This window comes from Accipiter gentilis, chromosome 5 (assembly GCF_929443795.1).
Source record: "Accipiter gentilis chromosome 5, bAccGen1.1, whole genome shotgun sequence".
In the NCBI taxonomy this organism is placed as follows: domain Eukaryota; kingdom Metazoa; phylum Chordata; class Aves; order Accipitriformes; family Accipitridae; genus Astur; species Astur gentilis.
In genome coordinates, this window is record NC_064884.1 from 18,561,947 (window position 1) to 18,584,529 (window position 22,583).

At 38.9% G+C, this 22,583-nt stretch overlaps 1 protein-coding gene across 6 annotated transcripts in view; it reads right to left on the minus strand.

Annotated features, from left to right (window-relative positions):
* Nucleotides 1-22,583, minus strand: part of ETAA1 (ETAA1 activator of ATR kinase) — a 92,516-nt gene that overhangs the window by 63,970 nt on the left and 5,963 nt on the right. For 3 of the 6 annotated variants that reach the window (XR_007506018.1, XR_007506015.1, XR_007506014.1), the window contains exons 6-8: nucleotides 20,076-20,737; nucleotides 18,115-18,202; nucleotides 16,029-16,140 (exon numbers count right to left, since the gene is read on the minus strand). Coding sequence is in view for 1 of the 6 variants with exons in the window: in XM_049800293.1 (XP_049656250.1) it covers nucleotides 20,622-20,737 (116 nt within the window). In the remaining 5 variants the exon portion in view is untranslated. Of the gene's footprint in view, nucleotides 1-14,200; nucleotides 16,141-18,114; nucleotides 18,203-19,528; nucleotides 20,738-22,583 lie in introns of those variants that run through there. The other 3 variants (XR_007506016.1, XR_007506017.1, XM_049800293.1) reach the window with 3 other exon arrangements.

Sequence of the window (22,583 nt, forward strand, 5' to 3'; positions counted from 1 at the left end):
CCTCTTATTGTCCCCAGTGCCGAAACTATTCCCTTTGTGGACCATCTTCCCTCTGTAGATCCTAGAGTAGGAGTTCATTGGCTGCTCTAAATCAGATGTCAAAAATGAAGTTAGGGAGCTGAAAGGAAATCATTGGTAATAGCCTGCTTGCAGGAATGCCACAGTTTTTGAAGCACTCTTCATCATGTTTTCTTTCAACGAGCTGACATTTTTGACTCCCATGCCACTGCACCCACCCTAAGAAGGAGAGAGCATTCAGCGATATGCCTTCTCCTTGGCTTTATATGGCACAGGCACATACCATGGTGAGAATGGAGCTCTTCAGAGGCACACAGCAATAGTCAGCTGAGCAGCGCTGATTCACATGAGATGAATTTTGGACCAAAAAGTGCAAGGATGAGATTTTCTCCCTGACCTCCTGTGTTCCTCCCGACACCCTCACGGTCAAGTACAGTACATGGACAGCTGGAGAACAAGCTGTGCTTATCAGAGGCCAACAGTGACATCTAAATTGCAGCTTCAGAAAAAGAGGATAAGTGGAGCAAAATTGGAAGTGAGTATTCCCATATTCTGCTAAGAGTAAAAGAGAGAAACAAAAATACAGATTGAGGAGGGCTGTGTATGAAGAACAGAATGGAGCAGGAGCTAACTCTCTTATCTCAATTTAGCTGGAAATCCCAAATTTAAAGTGTGATTTTGTCTTGAAGCAGGCTAAGCATAAGAAGTTTGAAATTCTCCATCAACCAAAATCAGAAACAGAAACCTAAGGCTAAACTGCAAATGGGATGCAGGGAACACTGAAACATTTCATTCATGTTTCAGCATAATTTTTTGTTAATTAATTTTAGAAATCTGGTGCATCTTCATTGTAATGCTTTTCAACACAGACAGCTGCAACAAACACAACTTTCCATTCTAAAAACATCAAAGCGGGAGATTCCAAGGTTATAAAAATGCTTAATTTTTGTTAGCTTCCCTGGGTAAGGAGTTAGTGGAATAAGTTTTTCAGAACAGCTTTATTTTGTTAGACATGACATTTGTTCCCTTTCAAAGCCACTCTGAACAACGTTTCCAGTTGCGCGTTTCCCAAGGCATGACTCACATCATGTGATGGGAGATGTCTTCACAGCCACACCAGTCCTTCTAGACTCTCTTATAAGTCTCCCAGTAGAGAAACAGGCACTTTAGGACACAGTCTGACCTGTTTTAACCCTCTGTTTTAGGATGACGTAAAGTAGGCCCTGGAACTGTCTTTTTCCCCCCCCTATCAGCTGAAAGGTACTCTATGGGGACTAATGCCAAGGATCAAATGAATGCCACCCAAATATTCTGGTCTGTGGGAATAGATGCTGTAGTATACTGTGGTAAAGCACTTCACATCTCTAGACACCATATGTAGGCAAGTGAGAGAAAGGTTTATGTATTGGAATGAAGTCACAGAAGAGTAATAAAATGCTCAAAAAATTGGAAGGGCTTAGTTAGAAGGAAGTATGAAAGCACCTAAATATGTACAAATGCAAAGTGCAGGAGGAATATGTTACATGTTTATTTACCACTTGAAATGTGAAAACACAACTGAGGGAGAATAAAAATCAAGGTTTTCCAAGGGAATGACATAAAGAAGGTGGGTTGTGATAAAGGGGGGAATAATTTTCTTATCAGATGATCTGTTTAGTCTGGGGAGTAGTCTTCAGGAGAAGCAGTAGCCTCAGAGTTTGAGTCACTTCATACCAGAGCTTGGAAATTCACAACAGAGATCACTCCTGTCTGGGCAGGGAATGAAAAAATAGGGTCTACTGATCTTATCCAGCCCTCACTTCATTCAGCAGGAATCTTTTCCACTGACTCAAGCAGAATTTCATCAGACCCTTTTTTACCTCCTATGTTGATGGCTGTCTGAAAAGACTTAGGAAAAGACACAAGGTAGAGCCCAAGTATGACACCAAGAATGGCTTTTTTTGGGCTGCTACAAGGAAAAATGAAAGTCTCAGAAAATTACGAAGCAGGCGGCTGGCAAATCAGAGGGACTGTTTTACATCTGGGAGCTGAGTCAAGGTCTAAAATGTCTTCATGGAATTAAATGACATTGAGCTTGGATGTTGCCAATTCCCTTAAAACTGTAAGGAAACACTTCTCAAACAGCAGCTATAAGGACAGAGTCATCACTTGGCGAGTTTTGCTTTTGCCACAGCAGGGGAATAGCTCTCCATATCCAGCTTATTTTATTTATATGCCCAGTATTTGGGAGAGGTTTTGTTGTGGATAACAAAAGATAGCTACATTTTATATCTGATTCAAAAGAAAACAATAATAATAGAAGTGGGGTAACATTTTTGTATATGCCTGAGTGATTCCCTTTGCCTGTTTTCAACCTACCTAACAGCAAACCTCACTTCATTCTACAGTGCTCTAATTAATTTGACAGGACTGGAAACTTGCTCTTCCTGTTCACACTTATTATTCATCTCTTCAGAATGCCCTGTAGGGAGTACAAAGCACAATAAAGCAGTATTTACCAAATCCCTCAATGCTAAATACACCTTTTAAGCTGACTCTGCACAATGCCAGCAGTGAGAAGATCTGACTAAAGGGCAGCCAAAGAAAAACAAGATTTTCCAGAGCATTGTCTCTTTACACATGGCTAGCAAGTCTTAGGAAAGGAAACTATGTCTTTTTGCCCCCCTTCAAGTTCTACAGTAGGCTCTGGGGATCCCAACTTAGTCCTCCTGTATCTAAAAGCTTTGCTGTAGCCAAAGCAAATGACAGAGTGATCATACTCAATAAGATATGATGTTAGTTCACAAGAGCCACTGGGTAATTTCATACAGGTGTATCTTTTAACCTTTCATCACCCAAATTAGAAACATCATAACACAACATAAAACACATCTGAAAAATCCATCGGAGACAGGAACTCAGAAACATGCAAGTAGACATAAGCGTTTTGAGAATTAGAAAGTGTTTTGAGAAAACACTGAAATTGCATGTTAGGTTTCCTTTTTTAAAATTCTCATTGCAGAAATGGACCTTTTACAAACACATGAGGTGATTAAGGAATTTTAAAAGTGAAACACGTTTATTTGCACACACTAGGGAAGTAACTCAGACATTTCATATTTTAAAAGTGAAAAATCAATGAAAGAGATTTTCAGCAGCAAGTTACCAGGTGGGTCCTCGATTCTAATCACCAGCTCCCTTTGCACCTTCATGCCTCCGTAAATCTCACCTTATGTGAAGCTAAAGGTTAAGTTTTCAAAGTATCTGAGAAAATTTCTACACAGCATAGGGCAGCACTCTGCAAATATACCCATATCAACCCTAAATGAACTAACTCAACACTGAGAGGGAGAGAATCATAGTAGTAGGGCAGTTTTTCCAGCTTTTTGCTCTTAACCTCCAAATGTTGCTTTGTGTGGCGTTCAGCCAGAGTTAGATGCCACGGTATGCAAGTCACTTTTGGGGACTTGAAGCCAATTTTCAAAGACATGTAAAGAAATGGATAGGCGTTCAGGGGGATTTTTCAAGCCGCCTGGGAAAATGGAAACTAAGTAACTGCACATAGGTGCTTTTGGAAATTAAATACTTTAAACTTTTAAAAAATCTGAGAATTAGATTCCTGACCTGCTTCTGAAAAATTTATGTTGAGTCATTTTTCCTAGACCCTGAACCTCCTTATTCATGTTGGAGAGTAGCAAATCCCAACATGTTTCATGGAGAAGCATGCACACATACACACACAGGCTTCCTTGTTCCATTTAGTCTTAGCTTTTCTCAATTTATCCACTTGTTGACCTATGGAAAATTTAATCCTGATTCCTTTCGCAGTCACAGAGGTCTTACACTGATGTTCCATTGTTCATCTCTGTAGGAGTATTTGGGTTTTACAGTAATGCACTTTTCTGGCCTTGATGCAAAGCCTAATGAAGACAAACAGGAGACTCATGCCAGTTCAGCTTGGTTTTGGATCAGACCCTAATAAAGAGAGGAACTCGGCTCATTGAATTACAGATAGAATAACAGCTCAACTTCTTCAGGCGTAGCTCCTCTCTGAACTGCCGTAGAGGGAAACCCACTCTAAACAGATTGAATCTGGAATAAAACCTTGGATAATTGGGAGTAGAATGGGTCTACTGACTTCAAGGGGAACTACTGCATGAAAAAAAGGTGTGCTGGCATTGGCCTTTGCTGTGTTACATAAGAAAGATGGTTCTTGAAACTAATTAATCCTAGAAAAGATCAGCTGACCCATCTCATTGTTAGCAATACATTTTTAATTATTCATTTTAGTCAAGCATCATTTGAACACAAGTCAATTTGCAATTTCATTAGAGTACAGAAAAGGCCTGGGGTCTATTCCTGGTAAAAAGGAAAAAATCTCTGGCAAAATTTCATAAAGGATGTTAATCCTCTAATTAATTTTATGTATCAAGCAGGAATTAATGTGTCCTGCTATTTAAGCAGAAGTCATCTTGCCAAGAAGTGCATTTTGTCATACCTTCCCCTCCAGGAAAACCTCTTTACAAGCTTTGTGGCAAAATACCCTGGCAACTAATGACTAGCTTTGAAGCAACATTCACAGACCATTTGCTTTGATGACATTTGGAGCTCCCCCCTCCCCCCCCCTCCAAGTCTATTGTAAGTGTAGTGCTCTCACTGCACTGCCTTTGAAAACTAATCAATAAAGTAAGATTTGTCAGGTTGCATCTGAGGAGTATCACATCTTTTAACTCCTTTCTTGGTTGAGTTGCTGTACACATTTTTAAACTAAACCTTATGAACAGACTTGAGTATGTTATACTTACCATATTCACAAGCACACAAGTGTGACGCCTTTCTTTTTCTCCCTTATATTAACTTCAAAAGCTCAAAACCTATGCCAGTTAACCTTCCATAAAACTGACATTATATGGTCATCATACATAATCAAATGATGGACTGCATGTCAAAAAATCACAAATAGCAAATGTTTACCCTTGTTACAACTATAAGAATTATGGTATTGCAAAAATGGAAAAAAGTGACTTCACCCCACACCAAAGAACTCCGAAGAAAACACATCCATGTTAGTAAATACTGAAACAAATTTTGAATAGCTCACTAGCATCAGTATAAATCTTATAGTGAGGCAATCCATATTCACGGCGATGGATAGAGATCAGAATATGGGCCACAGAGTTTCATCTTTATTGTAACTCTTGACTTTCCTTAATCAATGCTAAAATCTTTAGGTCTGATTTCTCATTTCAATGGCTTTGTGTAATGTGTCTCAACTGTACCTCATCTAATTTAATAAAATGCAAGCTAAGGAAGTACTTAAGTTACTTATCAAGGGTTTCAGATGACACATTATTATTGTACTCAAAAGTCAATATTTGCTAATCATGTTAGTACAGGAACTGATCCAGGGCTACAATTCTTGAATTGCAAAGGCATTTAAGATTAATTAAACCTATCTCCTCCTCACTTGACACATACACACACAGCACCCCTCCTCCACCCCTCTTCTGAAATGGACAAGTCAGTGTCTGCATAAGAAAAAAACCTGTCTAGTCCGGAGCTTATAAGTTTCTCAGCTTTCTGCCTCCACTGTTGGTCTGTCATTCAGAGCCTGACTTCAGGCATTGGGGTAGCTCACGTTCAGCATGTTGGGATTGTGCCCTTTGTCTTTGACATGGCTATGATATCAAACCAATCAACTGTATTGTACCTGTAATCTTTGCACAAGACTGTGGTTGAAATCAGGGGAGAGCTCACGCTGAGCAAAAGCAGAGCCAATCTGGGCAGTGTGATGCAATCTGAGAAAGCCTGATTGCTCATTTTGTTTCAGTTGGGATTGCTCATCTAACACGCTCATGCTTCAAAGGTACTGAGGTGTTGAGCAAGCCTTATTCCACACAGTGGCAGAAGACCAGTGAGTTTACACTGTATTATTCATTCTAATTTTTCTTTTATCATACATAATGGGAACAGTTAAAAAATGATCTATGTCTTTCTTTCTCTCTTTTAAAGCTGTTGATGAATTTGGTATGTCTAACATGCAAAGATTTAGTGCATTTCCTAGGGCTAGGTACAATGTGAACAGGTGATGTGCAAGCTTCCACATGCAGAGCTGCCAGTGCACTTTTAGGCTGGATTTGCAACCCTTCTGCTATGCCAGCCTCTGTCTCTGAGCATACCATCAGCTGCTCAGAGGCAATGTCTGCGTCTGTACATGCGCATATGATAAGCGATGTTGTAACTTCCTGATATGATCATATATTTATTCAGAACCTGGCTTAGAATGAGATACAGATTTGCCTTGAAGCAGGAATCTCTTAGGGGCTTAAATGTGGCTTACCTGCTACCCAGCATATATTATTGTAGTTTGTATATTATTGTGGTTTTCTCTTACTCCTTTAAGCCATTATTATACTGGTCTGAACAGTGTAGATTAAATGTTTATATGAAAATAATAGAGCAGAGTGAAGAATTGGAATCAGTCACATTAGCAGAGATTCTGATCTACATAAAACTCAGGCAGAACACAACAGCAATGCTATCTGCACTGGATTAGCCCAGATTTACACTCATAAATGGGACAGCAGTATTGGAAACCACAGGTCTCATTCACCATAGAGTTACTTCTAAAATTGGTGTATTGCAGAGGCTTATAAAGTGGGAGGGGTTCACTGTTATCAGGAGATTGAATTGATATTGTGTATTAAATTGTACAGCGATTGCATGGGTTTTGATCTAGGCATGTGGACCATTAACATGCAAATTGAAAAAAAAACACCTGTTTTGAGGACTGCAGTATCCAGTCTGCTTACATCTCAGATCAACCCAGTATTAAGTAAAATACTCAGATGCATATTTTACAAAATCAAAATGACATGTTCTGTTTGATATTCCAATTACTGTTGAACTATTAATCTGAATGTGCTAATAGTGGCTGTCGTGTAAGTCTAGCATCTGAAAGCCTCTAAGCAGTAATCTGCTATCCTCAGGTTCTTTTTTGGTATTCATTCAATTTAAAATATGAGACAATTTACCCTTTAAAGTCACCCCCCCCCCCTTTTTTAATTAAACATTATTTTATGCATGTCTTAACATACTAATTGATTCATTTAGACCTGCCACACACTGGCTGAGTTACTAATCCCTTTTATTTATTTATTTTTCTTTAAATCAATAATGATGCCATTTTTAGCGTGCTTTGGAAGTATTCAAAATCTCAGCTATTTCTCTGTGTGTGTATCTATTTGCCTCAGTCGATTGTTAGGACAGGGAATATCACACTTACCTTTACTGGTCTATGCAAACTCAATTTGATAATCTTAGCTCATCTCCCAGTGGAGCGCGTACCCGTGTCACAAATGTCACCTTTGAAACTGGCACTAATTGGCATTCATGTTGGAAGTCTCAGTGGAATGGCCATAGACACAAGGTGAAATTTTGGTTCTGTTGAAGGCAACAGGAGTTTTGTCATTGACTTTAATAGGGTCAGGACTTCTTCCAGAGACTGAATTGTCTCTCATACAGATGTTCATATTGGGCTGGGAGCTTCAAACCCTCTGTGTTTGCTTATGACTAATAAAATGTTTTTCTGCTAACCTTCATCTTTCCCTTGCCAGGATCTAGTCCTCTTTTTACAGGACAGAGTGAATAAGCCCAGGTAAGACCTTCAGCTTCCTCTTGTACTGTCTTCCCCAAGCCCCAGCTCCCTTCCTTCTCTTTATACTTGATCATAATGTCTTTCCAGGCCCAGTGCAAGTTCTCTGTCTTCTGTTATCTTTTGATTCTTCTTCTGTTCTTGTGTATTTTTAACCACTCTGTTTTCTGGAGTCTCTGCCTTCAAGCATGCTCTTGCTCTTGAAAAATGAAATCCCTTTAATTCAGTCTGCCTTTTTAACAACCCACTGATTTCCTCATGCCTCTTGTCTCCACATTCTGTGAAGCTGCTGTTTGTTCCCACTTCTAATTAGCTTCTCTGTCTCTGATTTTTAATGGACAGGCTTCTCCAGCTCCTGTACTTGGCTTCATCTGAGGACAGTCTTTGCCCTTCTCTTTCCTTATCTCTCCCTGCCAACACTTGGCTTCTGTAATCATCTCTTCTTCTCATTCCCGATTTGCTTTGGAGATGCCTCCTCCCTGACAGCCCCTTTATTTTTTTGTGCCTCCCTTTGCCATTTTGTCTCCCCATTGCCTTGCAGAGGTATCCATGTGAGAATCCTCAGTGCGCTTGCCCTTCTCTGCCAGTCACTCTCCTTCTCTGCCAGTAATACTCTTGTCTGGATTTTCATAACCATCTGCTTCTGCACATCCAGCTGCCACTTCAGTATTAGCTTGACTTCTTAAGGTTAGTTATTTACCACTTCTTCCTGATTTTTAGATGCTCATCTCCTCTATCAGTTGTTACACTTGCTGTCTCCTAGACCACCTTTTCTCCCATCTTGCTGCCCCTCCTCCTGCCATTGATTGTCTTCCCTATTATGGTGGCTATCATGATTTTTTTCATCAACACAAGCTAAGAATGTTATGAACATCTCTGTTCTTGATGGATGATGTTGGCAAGATCTCCCTGCTTCCTCCCTTCCATTTAAAATGCGGCTTGCCAATGCCACCGTGTCTCCACCAGCCAGCAGCTTCCTTGATTTTCTACTGCCTGCTATAAGAAATTCAAGCCATTAAAAACCCCCATAAAATCTATTGCTTGAAGTTCTGCTGCCATTAATCTTCCATTCTATTTAGCTGACTACTTCTTCCATTCTTCTCTTTTACAGGTTTCCTCTGTCCCCTTTTTCCTCTTTGCACTTTCTGCTGTGCTGCTCCATAGATAAGGAAGCATTTTTTCATTGTCATCCATGAGCATTTTTTTCTTTTGCTTCCTGAAATCTTCCGTTAAAACTCACCTCTAAACTTTCAGCTCTCCCTTTCTCTCAGTCAAGCAGAGGCTTTAATGCACTAGAAGACAAAAACTGTGGTACTGGCCATAGCGCCATTAATACAACCTCTTCTCTCATGCCCAGGCACAGCCCTAGTTAAGTCAGTTAATGTCCACCGTGTTACCTGGAGCCTGTGGAGATGGTAGACAGCAGTGATTGGTACTTGTGTTTGTAATGCATGAAAGGTGCTCAGTGTGCTACAGTACATTGTTGTTAAGAATGTAGAATAATCGCTATACTGAGAAATGAAATAATTGCATTTAGGGAAAAACATGAAGAAAATGGTGAATACCTTGAAGCCTGGAGCAAAGCTGAAAGCAGGAATTGCAAACTGCACAACTCCTATTATTTTGCATTGAAACACACTGGCTACTGTTTTGAAAGATTTCCACTACAAGTTAGGTAGGGAGTTCTTGGTACACACAATCACTTGTTACTCAGAAAGCACTGCTACACAGAACTTCAAGTTTTATTGAGTGAGTTTTTATGACTAAGGCTATGTAGGAGTTAGAATGAGGTTATCTCAGTGAGTTTTACAGAACAGGGTGAATTGTTTGCATAGGTTTTTATTTCATTCTGCAAAGTTCCCCCAGCCAACCTAAAAGGAGTGCTGGAGGCGTGTGACAACTAAACTCCCTAGGACAGAAATAAAATACTTCTGTGTGTGGACCATTAAGTGAGAGTATTAGAAATATTCCCTCTGACAAAGGGAGAGTATATAATGTCACACAGTGCTATGAAATGTTTCATTCTTTAGTATCATGATCTAGAGTCTGTGTAGGCCTTGACTCAAGAGTCTGGATGTGCTGCAGACAAGGGAGTCATTTTCCAGTTCATACAGGGCTGCCCTTGATTTTATGAACTTCAGGTCAGACCAATATTTCCTCTGTTCTGCAAATGACTCTCTTTTTGTGTCAGGACCATGATATGGTTTGGACAAGATCTAGAGCTGAAGGCTTTCAGTGGTGAGAGTTACAGAAAAATTAATGGAAGGATCCAGATCTAGACCTCATGTATCCACATGCCACAACCTTTATGGTGACCAAAACTCCCCCACTAGAGGAAACCAGATTAAATTAAATGCTTGGGGTCACTGCATGATCTCCCTGTCTCACTTTTTTTGTCCTGTAACCCATGTATTGTGCTGATCCATTTTTCTCAGAGTGTGATAGAAAATGTTTTTCTTTGGAAACTCTACAGTTCTGAGCCAGCTTTGACCTCTGACTCAGTTCAAGGCTTCTCTGCAGTCTAGAAAATCTGAAGGTGAGCACCATCCCCCACTGTGGCTCTGTGGCACAAAGTCTGGTCTTCTCCTTTCCCACAGCTGTCTGTGTGTCAGCAACAGGCCCAGCTCGTTGTCACTTGGCAGCCAGGACCTAGTCCTGCCTTATTCATCACAGAATTGATTTGGGTACATTTGTATGATTCTGTTTAAGTGCAAGTTAATTACTGCAAATTCCTGGCCTCTGAGCCCATCAGGGCTAATCCAGCCTTAGGACCCCTTCAGCACAGCAGTGGATGGCCATGCAGTACTGTATTTATCTAAAAGCACTGAAAATCTGTGTGGCTTACCCAGTGCAATTCCAGCTGCAAGTAAATTTTTCCAGACACATTCAGGATATACCCTAGAAAGGAACTTAAAAAGGCATCTCTCTGTTACCCAGTGGACCATTGCAAATACCCATCTTGACCAATAAAAGGTGAAGCACACCTGTGGGGCTGGAGTGAGAAATCACAAGTTTCCTACTGAGCTCAAAAGAAAGTTCGTGCGTTGCTGCTGTGCAAGGACATTTTATGTATTGGAGGTCGACCTTCTGTGCATTCAGAGGCACAAATCCTCAGGTTGTGTAAAGTGTCCCCAGCTCCACAGAGAAGCTGTGACAATTTACACCAGCTGAGGTGCTGCTCAGCGTTTTTGGTTATGGGCCTTATTTACTCATGGATAGTTAGAGTTCCTGTGGAGCTGTTACAGCACTGTGTGGGTATAAATCTTTCTTTAGATGCCTTTGGAGCAGTTAGGAGATAGCATGCCTATCTATAAAGTAGAAACATCCTTGAGCATATGCCTGGCATAACCTTACAATAGAATGGTGCCATAGCGATCTGCAATATAGCTATTTTTACCTAAATGAAGATCTACAAATAAAGCCCACTAAAAAGTTGCCACATAGGATAATTAGGTAGTGAAAAAATCCCGTTGTGTTTTGGCATAGCCTATTTCATTCGTGTCTGCGTCTTTAAGCAGTTACATCCTGGAATAAACCTAGGTCCTCATCTACCCAAGAGTGTTGTGCTGACTTACCTACTTTCTCTTGTAGAAATTGTTTAGTCAGGGAAAGGTGTCGGCCACTCTTTTATTGAACTAAGTTTGTCAAACAGTTCAACAGCAGCCTTATGTAGGCAAGGCCTAAGGTACTGTCACAGAGCAACAGTTCTTAACTCATTGCAATAAGGTCAGTGTAAATAAGAATTTAGTTGTATGGCTAGACTGTTAAACACAGCTAGTTTCTGCGTATTCACAGAGGGAACTCACATCTCCCTGTGGTGGGGTGCAGCTGTGCTGCAAAGGTTGTGTGGCATTTTCATGGCCAGGCCCTGAAATACAGACATTTCAGAACACCTCCCTCTCCCCACAACACTATGAGTGGTGCCAGCAAAAAATAGGGTAAGGGTGAACAAGGAAACCATTACTGGTCTTTGTAAACCTCCTTGAGATCAGCGTGCACAAAGCCAGCAGTGAGCAGGAGGAAGAAAAAGCTCGGTCTCCTGAGTCCTCCTCTGTTGTCCACTCCTCAGGGGAGGCTGGTTCTGCAAAGCACAGCACGACATTTCAATGTATTTTCTGGATGTAGTATGTGAATTGCAAGGGATACAAACTGTCCTACAGAAAGATGTATTTCTAGGTAACACTAAGGGGAAAAAGTAGGTCCCTGTGAAAAAATATTTCCCTAGCAGTTTTTAGCTTTAAAGATATTAAATTACAGTACAACTTCCCAAGAGTGTTCTTGCAAGTCATTTATACCATAACACATAAAATTACAGTAAGCCTCCATTAGTACTGTGGCTACTTTTGTAATCAGTTTTGAAGAATGTGCTCCATCAGTGGAAATATTTTGATTTAAGTTCATATTGAGGAGCAGTCTAAAAGTTACACTCTAAATTACACTTTAAAATAAGTCCCATGGTACATCCCTACAATATATATGGTATGCTGACTCTGTGTAATTAAATTCTTGTCTAAAGTTGTCACTAAGTTGCAGTAAATATTTAAGGTAGCTTCATTTTAAAATAGATTTACTTCTTGATTTTAGCTGATAAATATTCTTGTATAGAAAAATAATTAAAATATTCCTACATATATATAACAGGGGAGGACTGGTGGTTGCAGCTGTTATGAGCAAGCAGACTAGCAGTGGCTTCTATCAGCAGCAACGTAGCTGACAGAAAACAACATGGAGAAAATAACAGGGTCCCACACAAGGCTTGTCAAGGAATGGAAGTCCCAGGCCCCCTCCCATCTTCTCTTATTCCTAGGTCAGAAATAACATCAAATTACTTATTAAGTAGAGAACCACAAGAGTTCCTGTGAGTAACAAAAATTAGGCAGGTTTGGATGGTGGAAGTAATCTTTTCTCATATGTGCTCAAGCCATCATGGGTAAAACACTACCATTAAATGAAAAGGATGGGGAAATTTCACTGAGTAGACTTGGGGAGAGAAGGGTCAGTGCTTCAGAGAGTCTAAAAAATAATGATATTTTTCAGAAGTTTGATGAAACAGGGTGGGATGATGGAGGAGAAAGTCTCAAAAAAAAATCCCTGTATCTGCAGAAGAGCTCAGGTGTGCATATTAGTCCCTAAAGAATCCATGCTGGATTCTCATGCTATGGGACTCAACCAAAAAAGCTTCAGTTGGAACCTGCATCTTTTAGAAACTCCACTAATTAGTCTGTAGGAAATCAGGCTTGATTACTTTTGGTGCTCACAAAACAACTTGTGTTTTTTCTGGAACACAAACAGGCAAATTGCTGAGATGACAAATATATCTGACATGTCTTCCAAGAATCTCTCATGCCCTTTCATGAGTGTTTGAATCTCTCCATTTCCCAAATGTATGCTTATTTGACATTTTTATAAGTAACAGGTGTTTTACGTAGTTTCATTGGTGCCTCAAACTTTCTCAAGAAAATGAAAAAGGGTCTGTCTTTATCTGGTCTACACCGATTGACATTATCTTAAACCATCTTCAAACTTCTCTCCATTCACCTCCATAACTCTTTCTACAGGCTGTCCTCCAACTTTTCTTCATATCTTTATGGTTATCTATTAGAAAACTGTCACTTGGTCAGACTCTTTTTAATGTGTTACATTGTCAAGATTTGACACTCTAATGCAGTGTATTCAAACTTTTTTGATCTCTAGAAATTTCTCATCAGTGATGTGGAGCCTTTCAGAAATTTCACATAGATTGCTGTATAGCACAAATGAACTTGCTGTTCTCACTCACCCTGCATGCATCCTTTAGAAGCAGTCCAAGTATTCCCCCCTATATCCACAGATTACAGATTGTACAGCTTTCACACATCAAACTTGGGATCCTGAAATGTCAAGAGTGGCTGACTTATGCCTTAGAAAAATATCTGAGTTAAAGATCTAACTAAAAGTAAATGTAAATTTGAAACTTAGTAGATAGCTCCAGTCTCCCATAAAGGAGCAGGAGTCTGATGGTTGTGGAAGCCTTAATAGGACATGATTCCTAGTTAGATCTACAGAGCACGCTTAATGACCACATCAGACATTGAGGGATTACAGTTAACAAGGGATGGAGAGGAAAAAAGCCCTGAGGAGTTTTAAAAAAGCCCGTATGAGATTTGGACAGCAGTCTTCTGTAAAGGGCCTAGGTCAGCCTTTATAACCTGGGAGAAAACTATAGAGAAAATGAGTCTGTGAGACTTTGCCCCCAGCACATAAACAAGCATAGCTTTCTTTTCCTTTCTTACTATTGGTTGGATATCTGGCATTAAAACCAAACAGAAAATCTTCTGGGATCTTCTGATGTTTTATGTTGGAAACTGAGGTCTTTGCTGGTTGGACTGCCACTTCTGATGAGTAGCTTACATTGAAGTCGCACAAGTCAGCATTCTAAAAATTGAGTAAGTGACATGGAAAACGTAGTCATTCTGTAAAATTCAGTTTCATTTATTAATTGCTAACACCTATTCAGTTCAGTAACAAAATAGTTATTAAGGTTAATATCATCTTCATTTACAGCATTAGAGTTTACAAAAACATCCAGCCCTATTCGGGTATTGTAAGAAGCAACCAGGAAGACAGGATTTGTGATATTTCTAAGCATATATTTCAGGTTTTTGCTGTAGAACATGAGAGCTAATTTAAAAAAAAATAAAAAATTCCTTTGCAAGTCATTATTGGCGAAGGAACTGTTAACACTTCATCTACTAAAATGTTTCCAAACTGTTATGCAAGCCTTGGAGAACACATTTTTCTTTCTCTCATTATGTCCATTTTTTTTGTCATTGAAGTTCAGCTTTCTGCAGGTCTCTAACACCCAAAGGTGCAGCTTAGTATCCAATGGGATATTCAAAACCAACTATTCCTCAAGCTCTTTTTCACACCACTGTGAATCACCAATGTGACTCCCCATGAGTAACTTCCCCAGGTGCTTAAATAGCCTTAGACATTTGGCCCTACAGCCATGATTTTGCAAAACATGTCCAACATATGCTCAGGTTTAGGCATGTAAGAAATCCTAACCTGCTCAGCCAAAAAAACCCCACAACCAAAACCCAAAAACCAACCCCAAACCTAAATTGCTATGCTCAGTTAGAATATAATATTTGGACATCTCCTGTTCACAGAGAGTGTGGCAGCGCATGCAAAGCTTCATTCCCATGTCTACATGGGTCCTAATTTTCCAGGGTTAAAACTTGATTCAAGTTTTTCCTTTAGTGAGGACAAGCTGCAAAGAGCAGACAACCTCATTAAAAGGGAAATCTATAAATCTGTAGTCCTCTCCTCACCTGTTAACTACATTGTTTGAGGTGAAAACTGTTAACTGCAGCTGTTAAAAGGTATGCATAAATGCAACCTTTTCCCACAAAAAACTTTGAAAATGTGTGTAAACAATAACAATTTCTGATAAATGCAATGCTGTTTTAATAGATTTATGTGCTGAAAACAAGAACTACTTACAGTAATAAAATGCATGGGCTTGATTCTTTATTCACCTGAGTCACTCCATTACCTCCAATGCTTTAAGGAAATTGCTACAAGAGTAGAATCAGGCCCTTAATGGTTTGCCAGCTACCATACTGACATTACACCCAGACAATAGGCACAGAAATTTATATTTAGCTCCACAAGAACAGTACATTAGATATCCTTAAGTGTTTTATGAGGCAGGACATCTCTGACTATTCTGACAAAACACCAGTATGTGTAGTAACTGAAGCTTTGAACAAATATTGCAGTTATGATTTACAGCAGAATTGCCAGAGTCTTCCTAGCTTCATCTCTGATGGCTACTTACTCAGGCTGTCATTTTTAGCTCCACATATTATATCTGCCTTGGCCTCTTCCACAAATACTGGATTCACTGGAGTGTGTTGCAGACAATACAGGTCTCAAAACAATGAAGCATTTGTGTTCATTTTCTTCTATTTTATCTTTGGAATTCTACTATTTAGGTCACTATCTGTTGCTTCCAGCTATTCCTTCCTGACAAATTGTAACTCTTTTTAGGCTTAAAAAGATAAAATCAATGAATTCATCTATGTTATTCCTCTGGGTATAAAGGTCTAGATGTAATAAGTGGTACACATAGTGTAAGATTACATTGCTATTCCTGAACTGCAGCCCCAAGATTAATTGTGCCTTATAGGCCAAAATTTGAAGAGATGCTGGATGCTGGCCTCTGAAAATCTGATACAACTAACACAATAAAACCCCAATATTACTAAATTTCTCAAATGCTTTTAACATGATCCCTCACCAGCATGAACTAGAAGGGTGTGAATGCATGTATCTCCCACAACACATAATTTTAGATACAGAGAAGGAGAATAATGATGATCGGATCCTTGACCTGATCATGTCTGCCTTTCCTACATGGAAAAAACCCCACCACAAGTTTACTTGAAAAAGATAATCCTTGGATTTTAGCGAGTAACATCACTCATCATGAAATGTGTCAGTATCTGTGGAATAAAAATTATACTCAGGTATGGGGACATACAGGAATTCCATTTACATTTAAACTTAAGCTTACTGATTGCTCTGCTCATGTAAAAAATTACTGTGCTCTGAATGAAACAAAAATGAGTGCTTAAGCAAACAGTCATAAATTAATTTATAATGAAACATGACAGTCATAATTTAATTTAGAATGTATTTAAGATTGTTGCTACTATTTATATAGGTCTTTTTTGCCTGGAGGAAGATGTGGCTTCAGTGAAATGTCAGCTACTGAAATATCAGCTATTGAAATACCAAACTTCTTATGTGTACATGTGTATTAATTAATTAAAATGATGTAAATACTTTCCTAATGAAGATCTGTTGTCTACTGCAAGCAGTCAGACAAAAGACTGCATGATTGAGGCACATGCAGTATCAGTGGGACACCAAGAATTTACCAGGAAACATGAGGGATGCTGAGCATAACCTGTAAAATCTGTGGGGTCGTGAGGCTGCCGGTCAGCTTCCTTCCTCAGTGGTGACGAAAGGGAACATAGCATGAGAGCATGGAGTAGGGCTGCAGCTTTTGCACTTACCTGCTCTTCAAAGCTGTTGGCTGCCCACGCACAACAGAGCAGCTGTGTAGGCCCAGTACTGCATCCCTAAAATACATTAGGCAGACGGCTGCTTTTGTTGACATAGAGCTAAGCACATCTGAAGTGTAGTTCAGGCACCTAATGTCTGAATTGCCCTCTCTGCATCACAGACTGCCGTAAGAGCACCTGAAATGGCTGTAAGCCTACCCTATGCCCCTCAGGTTAGGAGGCACCAAGCCATCTCTAGCTACACCCCTGCTGCGTTGCTGGCTTCAATATCCAGGTGTTCAAGAACTAGGCAAAGGTTAAACTCCTTGTGTCTGCACCTCTGCCAATGTCAGTATGCTGCCCTGTCTGCTGGGCTGGGTCCATGTCCAGCATCTTGCTGATGCCAGCATAGTAGGAAGAGGCAAAGGGCAAGACTGGTACTTGGGGCACAGGCACTCACAAGAAACAAGCTCTGTGGTGTGTACTCTTTGAAGATACATATATATAGCTAGACAGTTTATTTTCTGCTAGATTTCTTCTAAATCTTTTGGATGTTTCTGACCAACCAATATGAATATATATATATTTTAAAAGACAAAAATTCCTACCTTGTGGAATTTTATTTTTAATATTGTAGAGGTTTTTCTTTGTAAGCCCTAATGAATCTTCTGTCTGCATTGACTCCATCAATGAAACTATCTGGGGTTAAAGTATTTCTCTAAACTTCTCACTTTTATCAAATTTGCCTAATAAAAATGGTATAAGAGTGGTTTAATTTTTAACGCAAGAAATTATTTCTGTTTCTAATAGTGTCAAGTCACAAAAAGAAGTAACTATGCAATTTGTTAACTGAGAGATGGTACGGTAGGGCATTTGGGGATAGTCAATGATAGTCAGGGTGTGACCAAAAAAATCTTAGTAGTTTATCTCAACATCAGTTAAGAAACCATGAGCCCAAGAACTTGTGATTTCTATTTGGAAAGTAATGTTTAAGAAAAAACAAATTACAGGCCTTGCAGTGTACTATCTATGCTAAAAATAGGTATTTATGAAAAGTAAAATAAAAAACAAAGCCCCTCTGTTATGATTAGTTTAATAGGGGAGGGCAACGGATGCATTTTCTGTAAACTGTCAAAATTAACGTGTGTCATCCTGATGAGCAAACAGATTCTTTAAATACGGTTAAGCAGCACAGAGGAAGTACATGGGTAAGGAAGTATGTAAGTGACAGTAATTGGTCAAAAAGTAGTTTGTGTCTTCCTCCAATTGCAAAGTTTGCAAAGGGTCATTTCCACACCCCTTGTGGCAACAGAATTCCCCTTGACATACATTGAGCTCCTATTTTACAGCTCAGGAGACCAGGTGGTTGGTTAGACGCTCATGTTAAAGCATGAGCCAGTATATTCTTACCCTGCTCTGAGAGGGAGACCAGTGGTGGCACTTCAGGTGGGCAGCTCCAGGGCCCTTCTATCCTGGGTGTCGAGAAAATTAGCATCACCTGGAAGGGCAGTAAGCTGGTTTTAAACTTTGAGTATGCTCAAAGACACACAGTGGCAAGCATTCAGGATGTATCATTCCGCATGCTGAGCTTGGGTAGCCATAATGTGCTTAGCCTGTATTTCCTGTTATGTATCTACTATTTATCCCAATTTCAAAACTGACTAAAAATTAGTCTTTTCACATCAGAGAATGAAACCTTCCTAATAAAATACCCTCCAGCAGCCACAACAGGTCCTTCCTTTCCAATTTGCTCACCTTCTCAAATCAGAAGTATAATTAACCATATTATCCTTGAAAACCAAACCGATCCTGGTTCCTTTACAGAATTATTTCTAGAGAAGTATCCTGGGGAGGGAAGGGTTGATAAGCTGAACACTGTCCTAGCAAAAGCCTTTTATCTTTCTCAATAAGATTTGTCATTTTTGTGTATCAGTACCTTAAAAGCCAGTTTTATAACTCTCATATTTAATACTGATAGTAGAAGCCTTTCTTCATTTCCACTTTCTTGGCTAGTAGTGCATCTGCCAAGTTACCCGATAGTTTAGATTTTCCTAGAACACCACAAAGACAAACACATCCCTCAGATACACAGATCAAACTACATTCTCAGGATAAAATTTTAGCAACAGCCACTATTTGGGGTTTACATTTACTTGTCATATGGACATGCAAATCTTCTGTCTTATAAACTGTTTGAACATTGCCAGCAGAGGCTTGACAACACAACAAAGAGTCTTGCTATTTCAAGTTATATTATCTGTTAAGGGTATTATTATGATGAAGTTCTTTGAAAGGCTAAAAACATTTTTTCTGGGTTAATTTTCAGTCAGATCAGTAAGATGATCCAACTCGTCATATACCGCACAATGGCTGAAGGACAGGGAGCTGCAGCCACAGACTGTAAGTAATGCTTATTGGGCACAGGCAACGTCTTTGGTGGACTTGGGGATTTGATTTCATAATCAACTAACTAGCACCAAGAATGCTAGTTAATACAAAAGCAAATTCACTAGTTTGAAAACCAGTAAAGTATTTCAGGACTCCACTGCAGATCGTTGTGTGTACAACCAGTTCCTTCACCAAGGATTTCTAGTTTAAATGGATCAAAGGAAGCACTTTGTCACCACTCTAAGTAAAAAAATTGAGGCATGGAATAATTGGGTAAATTACCAAGAGAAAACATTCAGGCAAAGTCCATATCGAATTCCCACTTTGCTCCCTTTTACCAGTTTCTGTAGTACAGTATTTTCCCCAACAGACTAGAAAAATGTAAAAAAGTTTAATGATGATTTACAAATATACAATACTTACATTTTTAGGAGTTACAAAAATGGCACATACTACAGAAACCAAAAGCTTCCTCTAACCTTTGGTACATTTCAAAGCTATTTATTTACAAAGAAAAATTACAGTCACTTTTCATAGTGCCACATGTTTACATATAAGCATTTCTCAGTTGAAAAATATCTTGCAGCTTACCCACAGGCAGTTTTTGCAGTTTAAGCTCTGCAACCATCCATCACATCAAAAATTCTATCAGCCCCTGTTAAGCTGACATGACATTGCATTTTTATGTTTTAACAGCCTTCAGTTTGAAAAATATGTACAACCCATAAGGCTAAACTGATTCATAGTTGTTGAGATTTCACCTGGTTTGTTTTGTATTGCTCATGGTTTAGTAAAATAACATAGGCTACCTCTTTTAATTAGCTCAGTAACACACGTTTAGAAAAAAGTGGTCCAACTTTGTTAGCTAGGGTTATTTCCAACTCTTCATGAAGGGAATTAAAAAAAAAAGTCCTTTCCAGGATGCTTTTTCACCTTATGAAACTTTTATATTAAATTCTTCCTTCACTAGGTACAATTCTTACCTAAGGTAACGGAGACAAACTGAACGCGCTTTCCAAATCCTGTTCATTTCCGTTAGTTTTCCGATGTTAGATGTTTTCTAGATTGTACTTTCTTTAAACCAAAACTTTCTTCTACCTGAGAGCAAACATTAGTATTTCTTAGTCTGTGCGTACTTGAGAGTCTTCTTATAGATTAAAATATTTGCAATAATACAGCCAAAACACATACAGTTTGTTTTTGTTATCTTCTACTTTCGTGTATATACAAACACATTCATGGTCTGACGATTTTCAGACTATACAATTTCAACGCATAACAGTATGTGAACTCAATACAATCCTCATTGGGCTGAAGGTAGTTTGGGACTACACATTTACAACTGGTAGTTTTTAATTAAGACTAAATATCACCAGAGTATTAGTTATGGTTCAGGTCAAGATCTTTTTAAATTGAGAAATAGAAGAAGTTTGCCATCAGTAGCTGTGAACAGAGTTTAAAAACTGTTTTCCAGTATTACAATATTTCCCTCCCAAAAACTTACTCCATAGACAAAATAAACTCCAAATTCAAGCATCTTTAAAGAATGCCTGCATTCTGGATTTTCTTCGTGCAAGAGCTGCTTGTTTTTTTCTTTCAATCTCTTCTTGAGAACATTTTCTATTTTTCTGTTCTGTCACAGACACTGTAAATAAAAAACCATGTATTAGGAGCCTTCAAGTTTGTTCAGTATGTATTTTAACTTATCTGTTTTCAATGTTTGAAGATCTATGGCAAGAGCGCACTATTCTGACATACCAGGCACCCAAGTTAAAAATGGCTCATCTATTCTGTCCCCAAGGCAGGAAGGGGAATAAGATGCATGACCTTTGTAGGGCTACTGATTATTACCTCCCAAGGAAAATACTGGGATGCAGACATTTGCTTCAAGGAAATTTTACTTGGCTGCCCTTCAGGTGAACCTTGTGACATCAGGAGTCAACATAGGAGATGGTGGTAGGTTAAGAAAATTAAAGCTATCAGAGTGAAAAGGGCTCTACAATTTAGTGAGTTAGGCAGAGATATGGGCATGGAGATGGTATAGACACAGGGTCAGATACAGTACAGGTGTCACACAAATAAAACCAGAAAGGTTGAAAAAAGGTCAAAAGTAGCAATAAAAATTGGCAAAGGAGACAAGAACATGATAGCTAAGTGTAATATTTTATATGTTGTGTTACAGAACTCTAAATTCCCATACAATAAAATCCTGACCTCGCTGGAACCAACAGAACACTCCCTGCACATGTTAAGAATTTTACCGGTTTTATACACCAACTTCCAATTAATGTAATTTTTAATTAGTAGTCTTTCAAACTCTTTGTCTCTTTGTTTCTTAAAAAAAGAAACCATCCATGAAAAATTACGTATGTTTTTGAAAGGATCACTTAATGTCCATCTTTTTGTTACACCAATGTCCTTCCACCAAAAATTTAAGATGAGGACAGTTGCCATTTATCTGTAAAGAAAATCTATGCTATTCTTTTTCATTCCTTTATTCTCTAGAACATTTCACAGAATGACTAATTATGTCTCCCCTCCCTTCTCCTTTAACATCCAAAATTGCTACTTTCCATTTATCTGCTGCTTTGCTGGGGAAGAAACACAGGTAAAATACTGATTCTTCAAATACTGCTGGCTGAGAGTTTGCAGGAATTAATTTTTTTGTTGTTTTTGTAACAATGCTTCCTGAAAACTGAGGTTGGTACAGTACACTCTAAAGGCATGTTTCATCAAAATTAATATTGGTTAAAACTTCACTAAGCCATGAGATCAAGTAAAAACAAGACTGACTGGCACTTGACTCGTTCTACTTTCCCCTAGCAAGTAACACCAGTGCATGGAATATTACAGACTGTTGCTTGATGATGGAAAAGTGACTGACCTCCTCTCTAGATGAAAGGAAATGTGAGTGTTTAGACTGGTAACACAAGAATATTTCACTGGCAATTTTAGCCACAGAGCAAACAGCAATACAGGCTGAGGTTTCAGAAGTATCAAATGATTTGAAGTTCCGGTTTTCAGGTGCACAATAGTAAAAAGAAATTGGCATTCCACATCACCTGCTGCCTTCTTTCCCTGCCCCACTGTTAACTGGGTTTTTACAAATCATGGCCGAGATAAGTAATTTTTAATGTTTTTCAAAATGAACTGTAAATTAAAGCACAGATTCACACAACATTTACTATGTATCAAAATAGGAGTATTTTTAAGTAACAATTTAAGAATATGGTATGCTGAGTGCTGCCATCGGCCTGTACTTGATTCTAGTGATTCTGAACGTCTATGGAAAGAGTGTGAAGTATTCAGAGAAGTGGAATGAAAATGGGAAACAAAAGTCCTTAACTACAGGAATTCAAGAGATGCATCAGGACAATTTCATTTTGGAGCAAATAATCTCCAAATTCTTGTTAGAATATTTCCTAACACCTACACTGAATGGATGAATATTGAAGCCTATTGTAAGTTGCAGTACAAATTTCTCTGACATC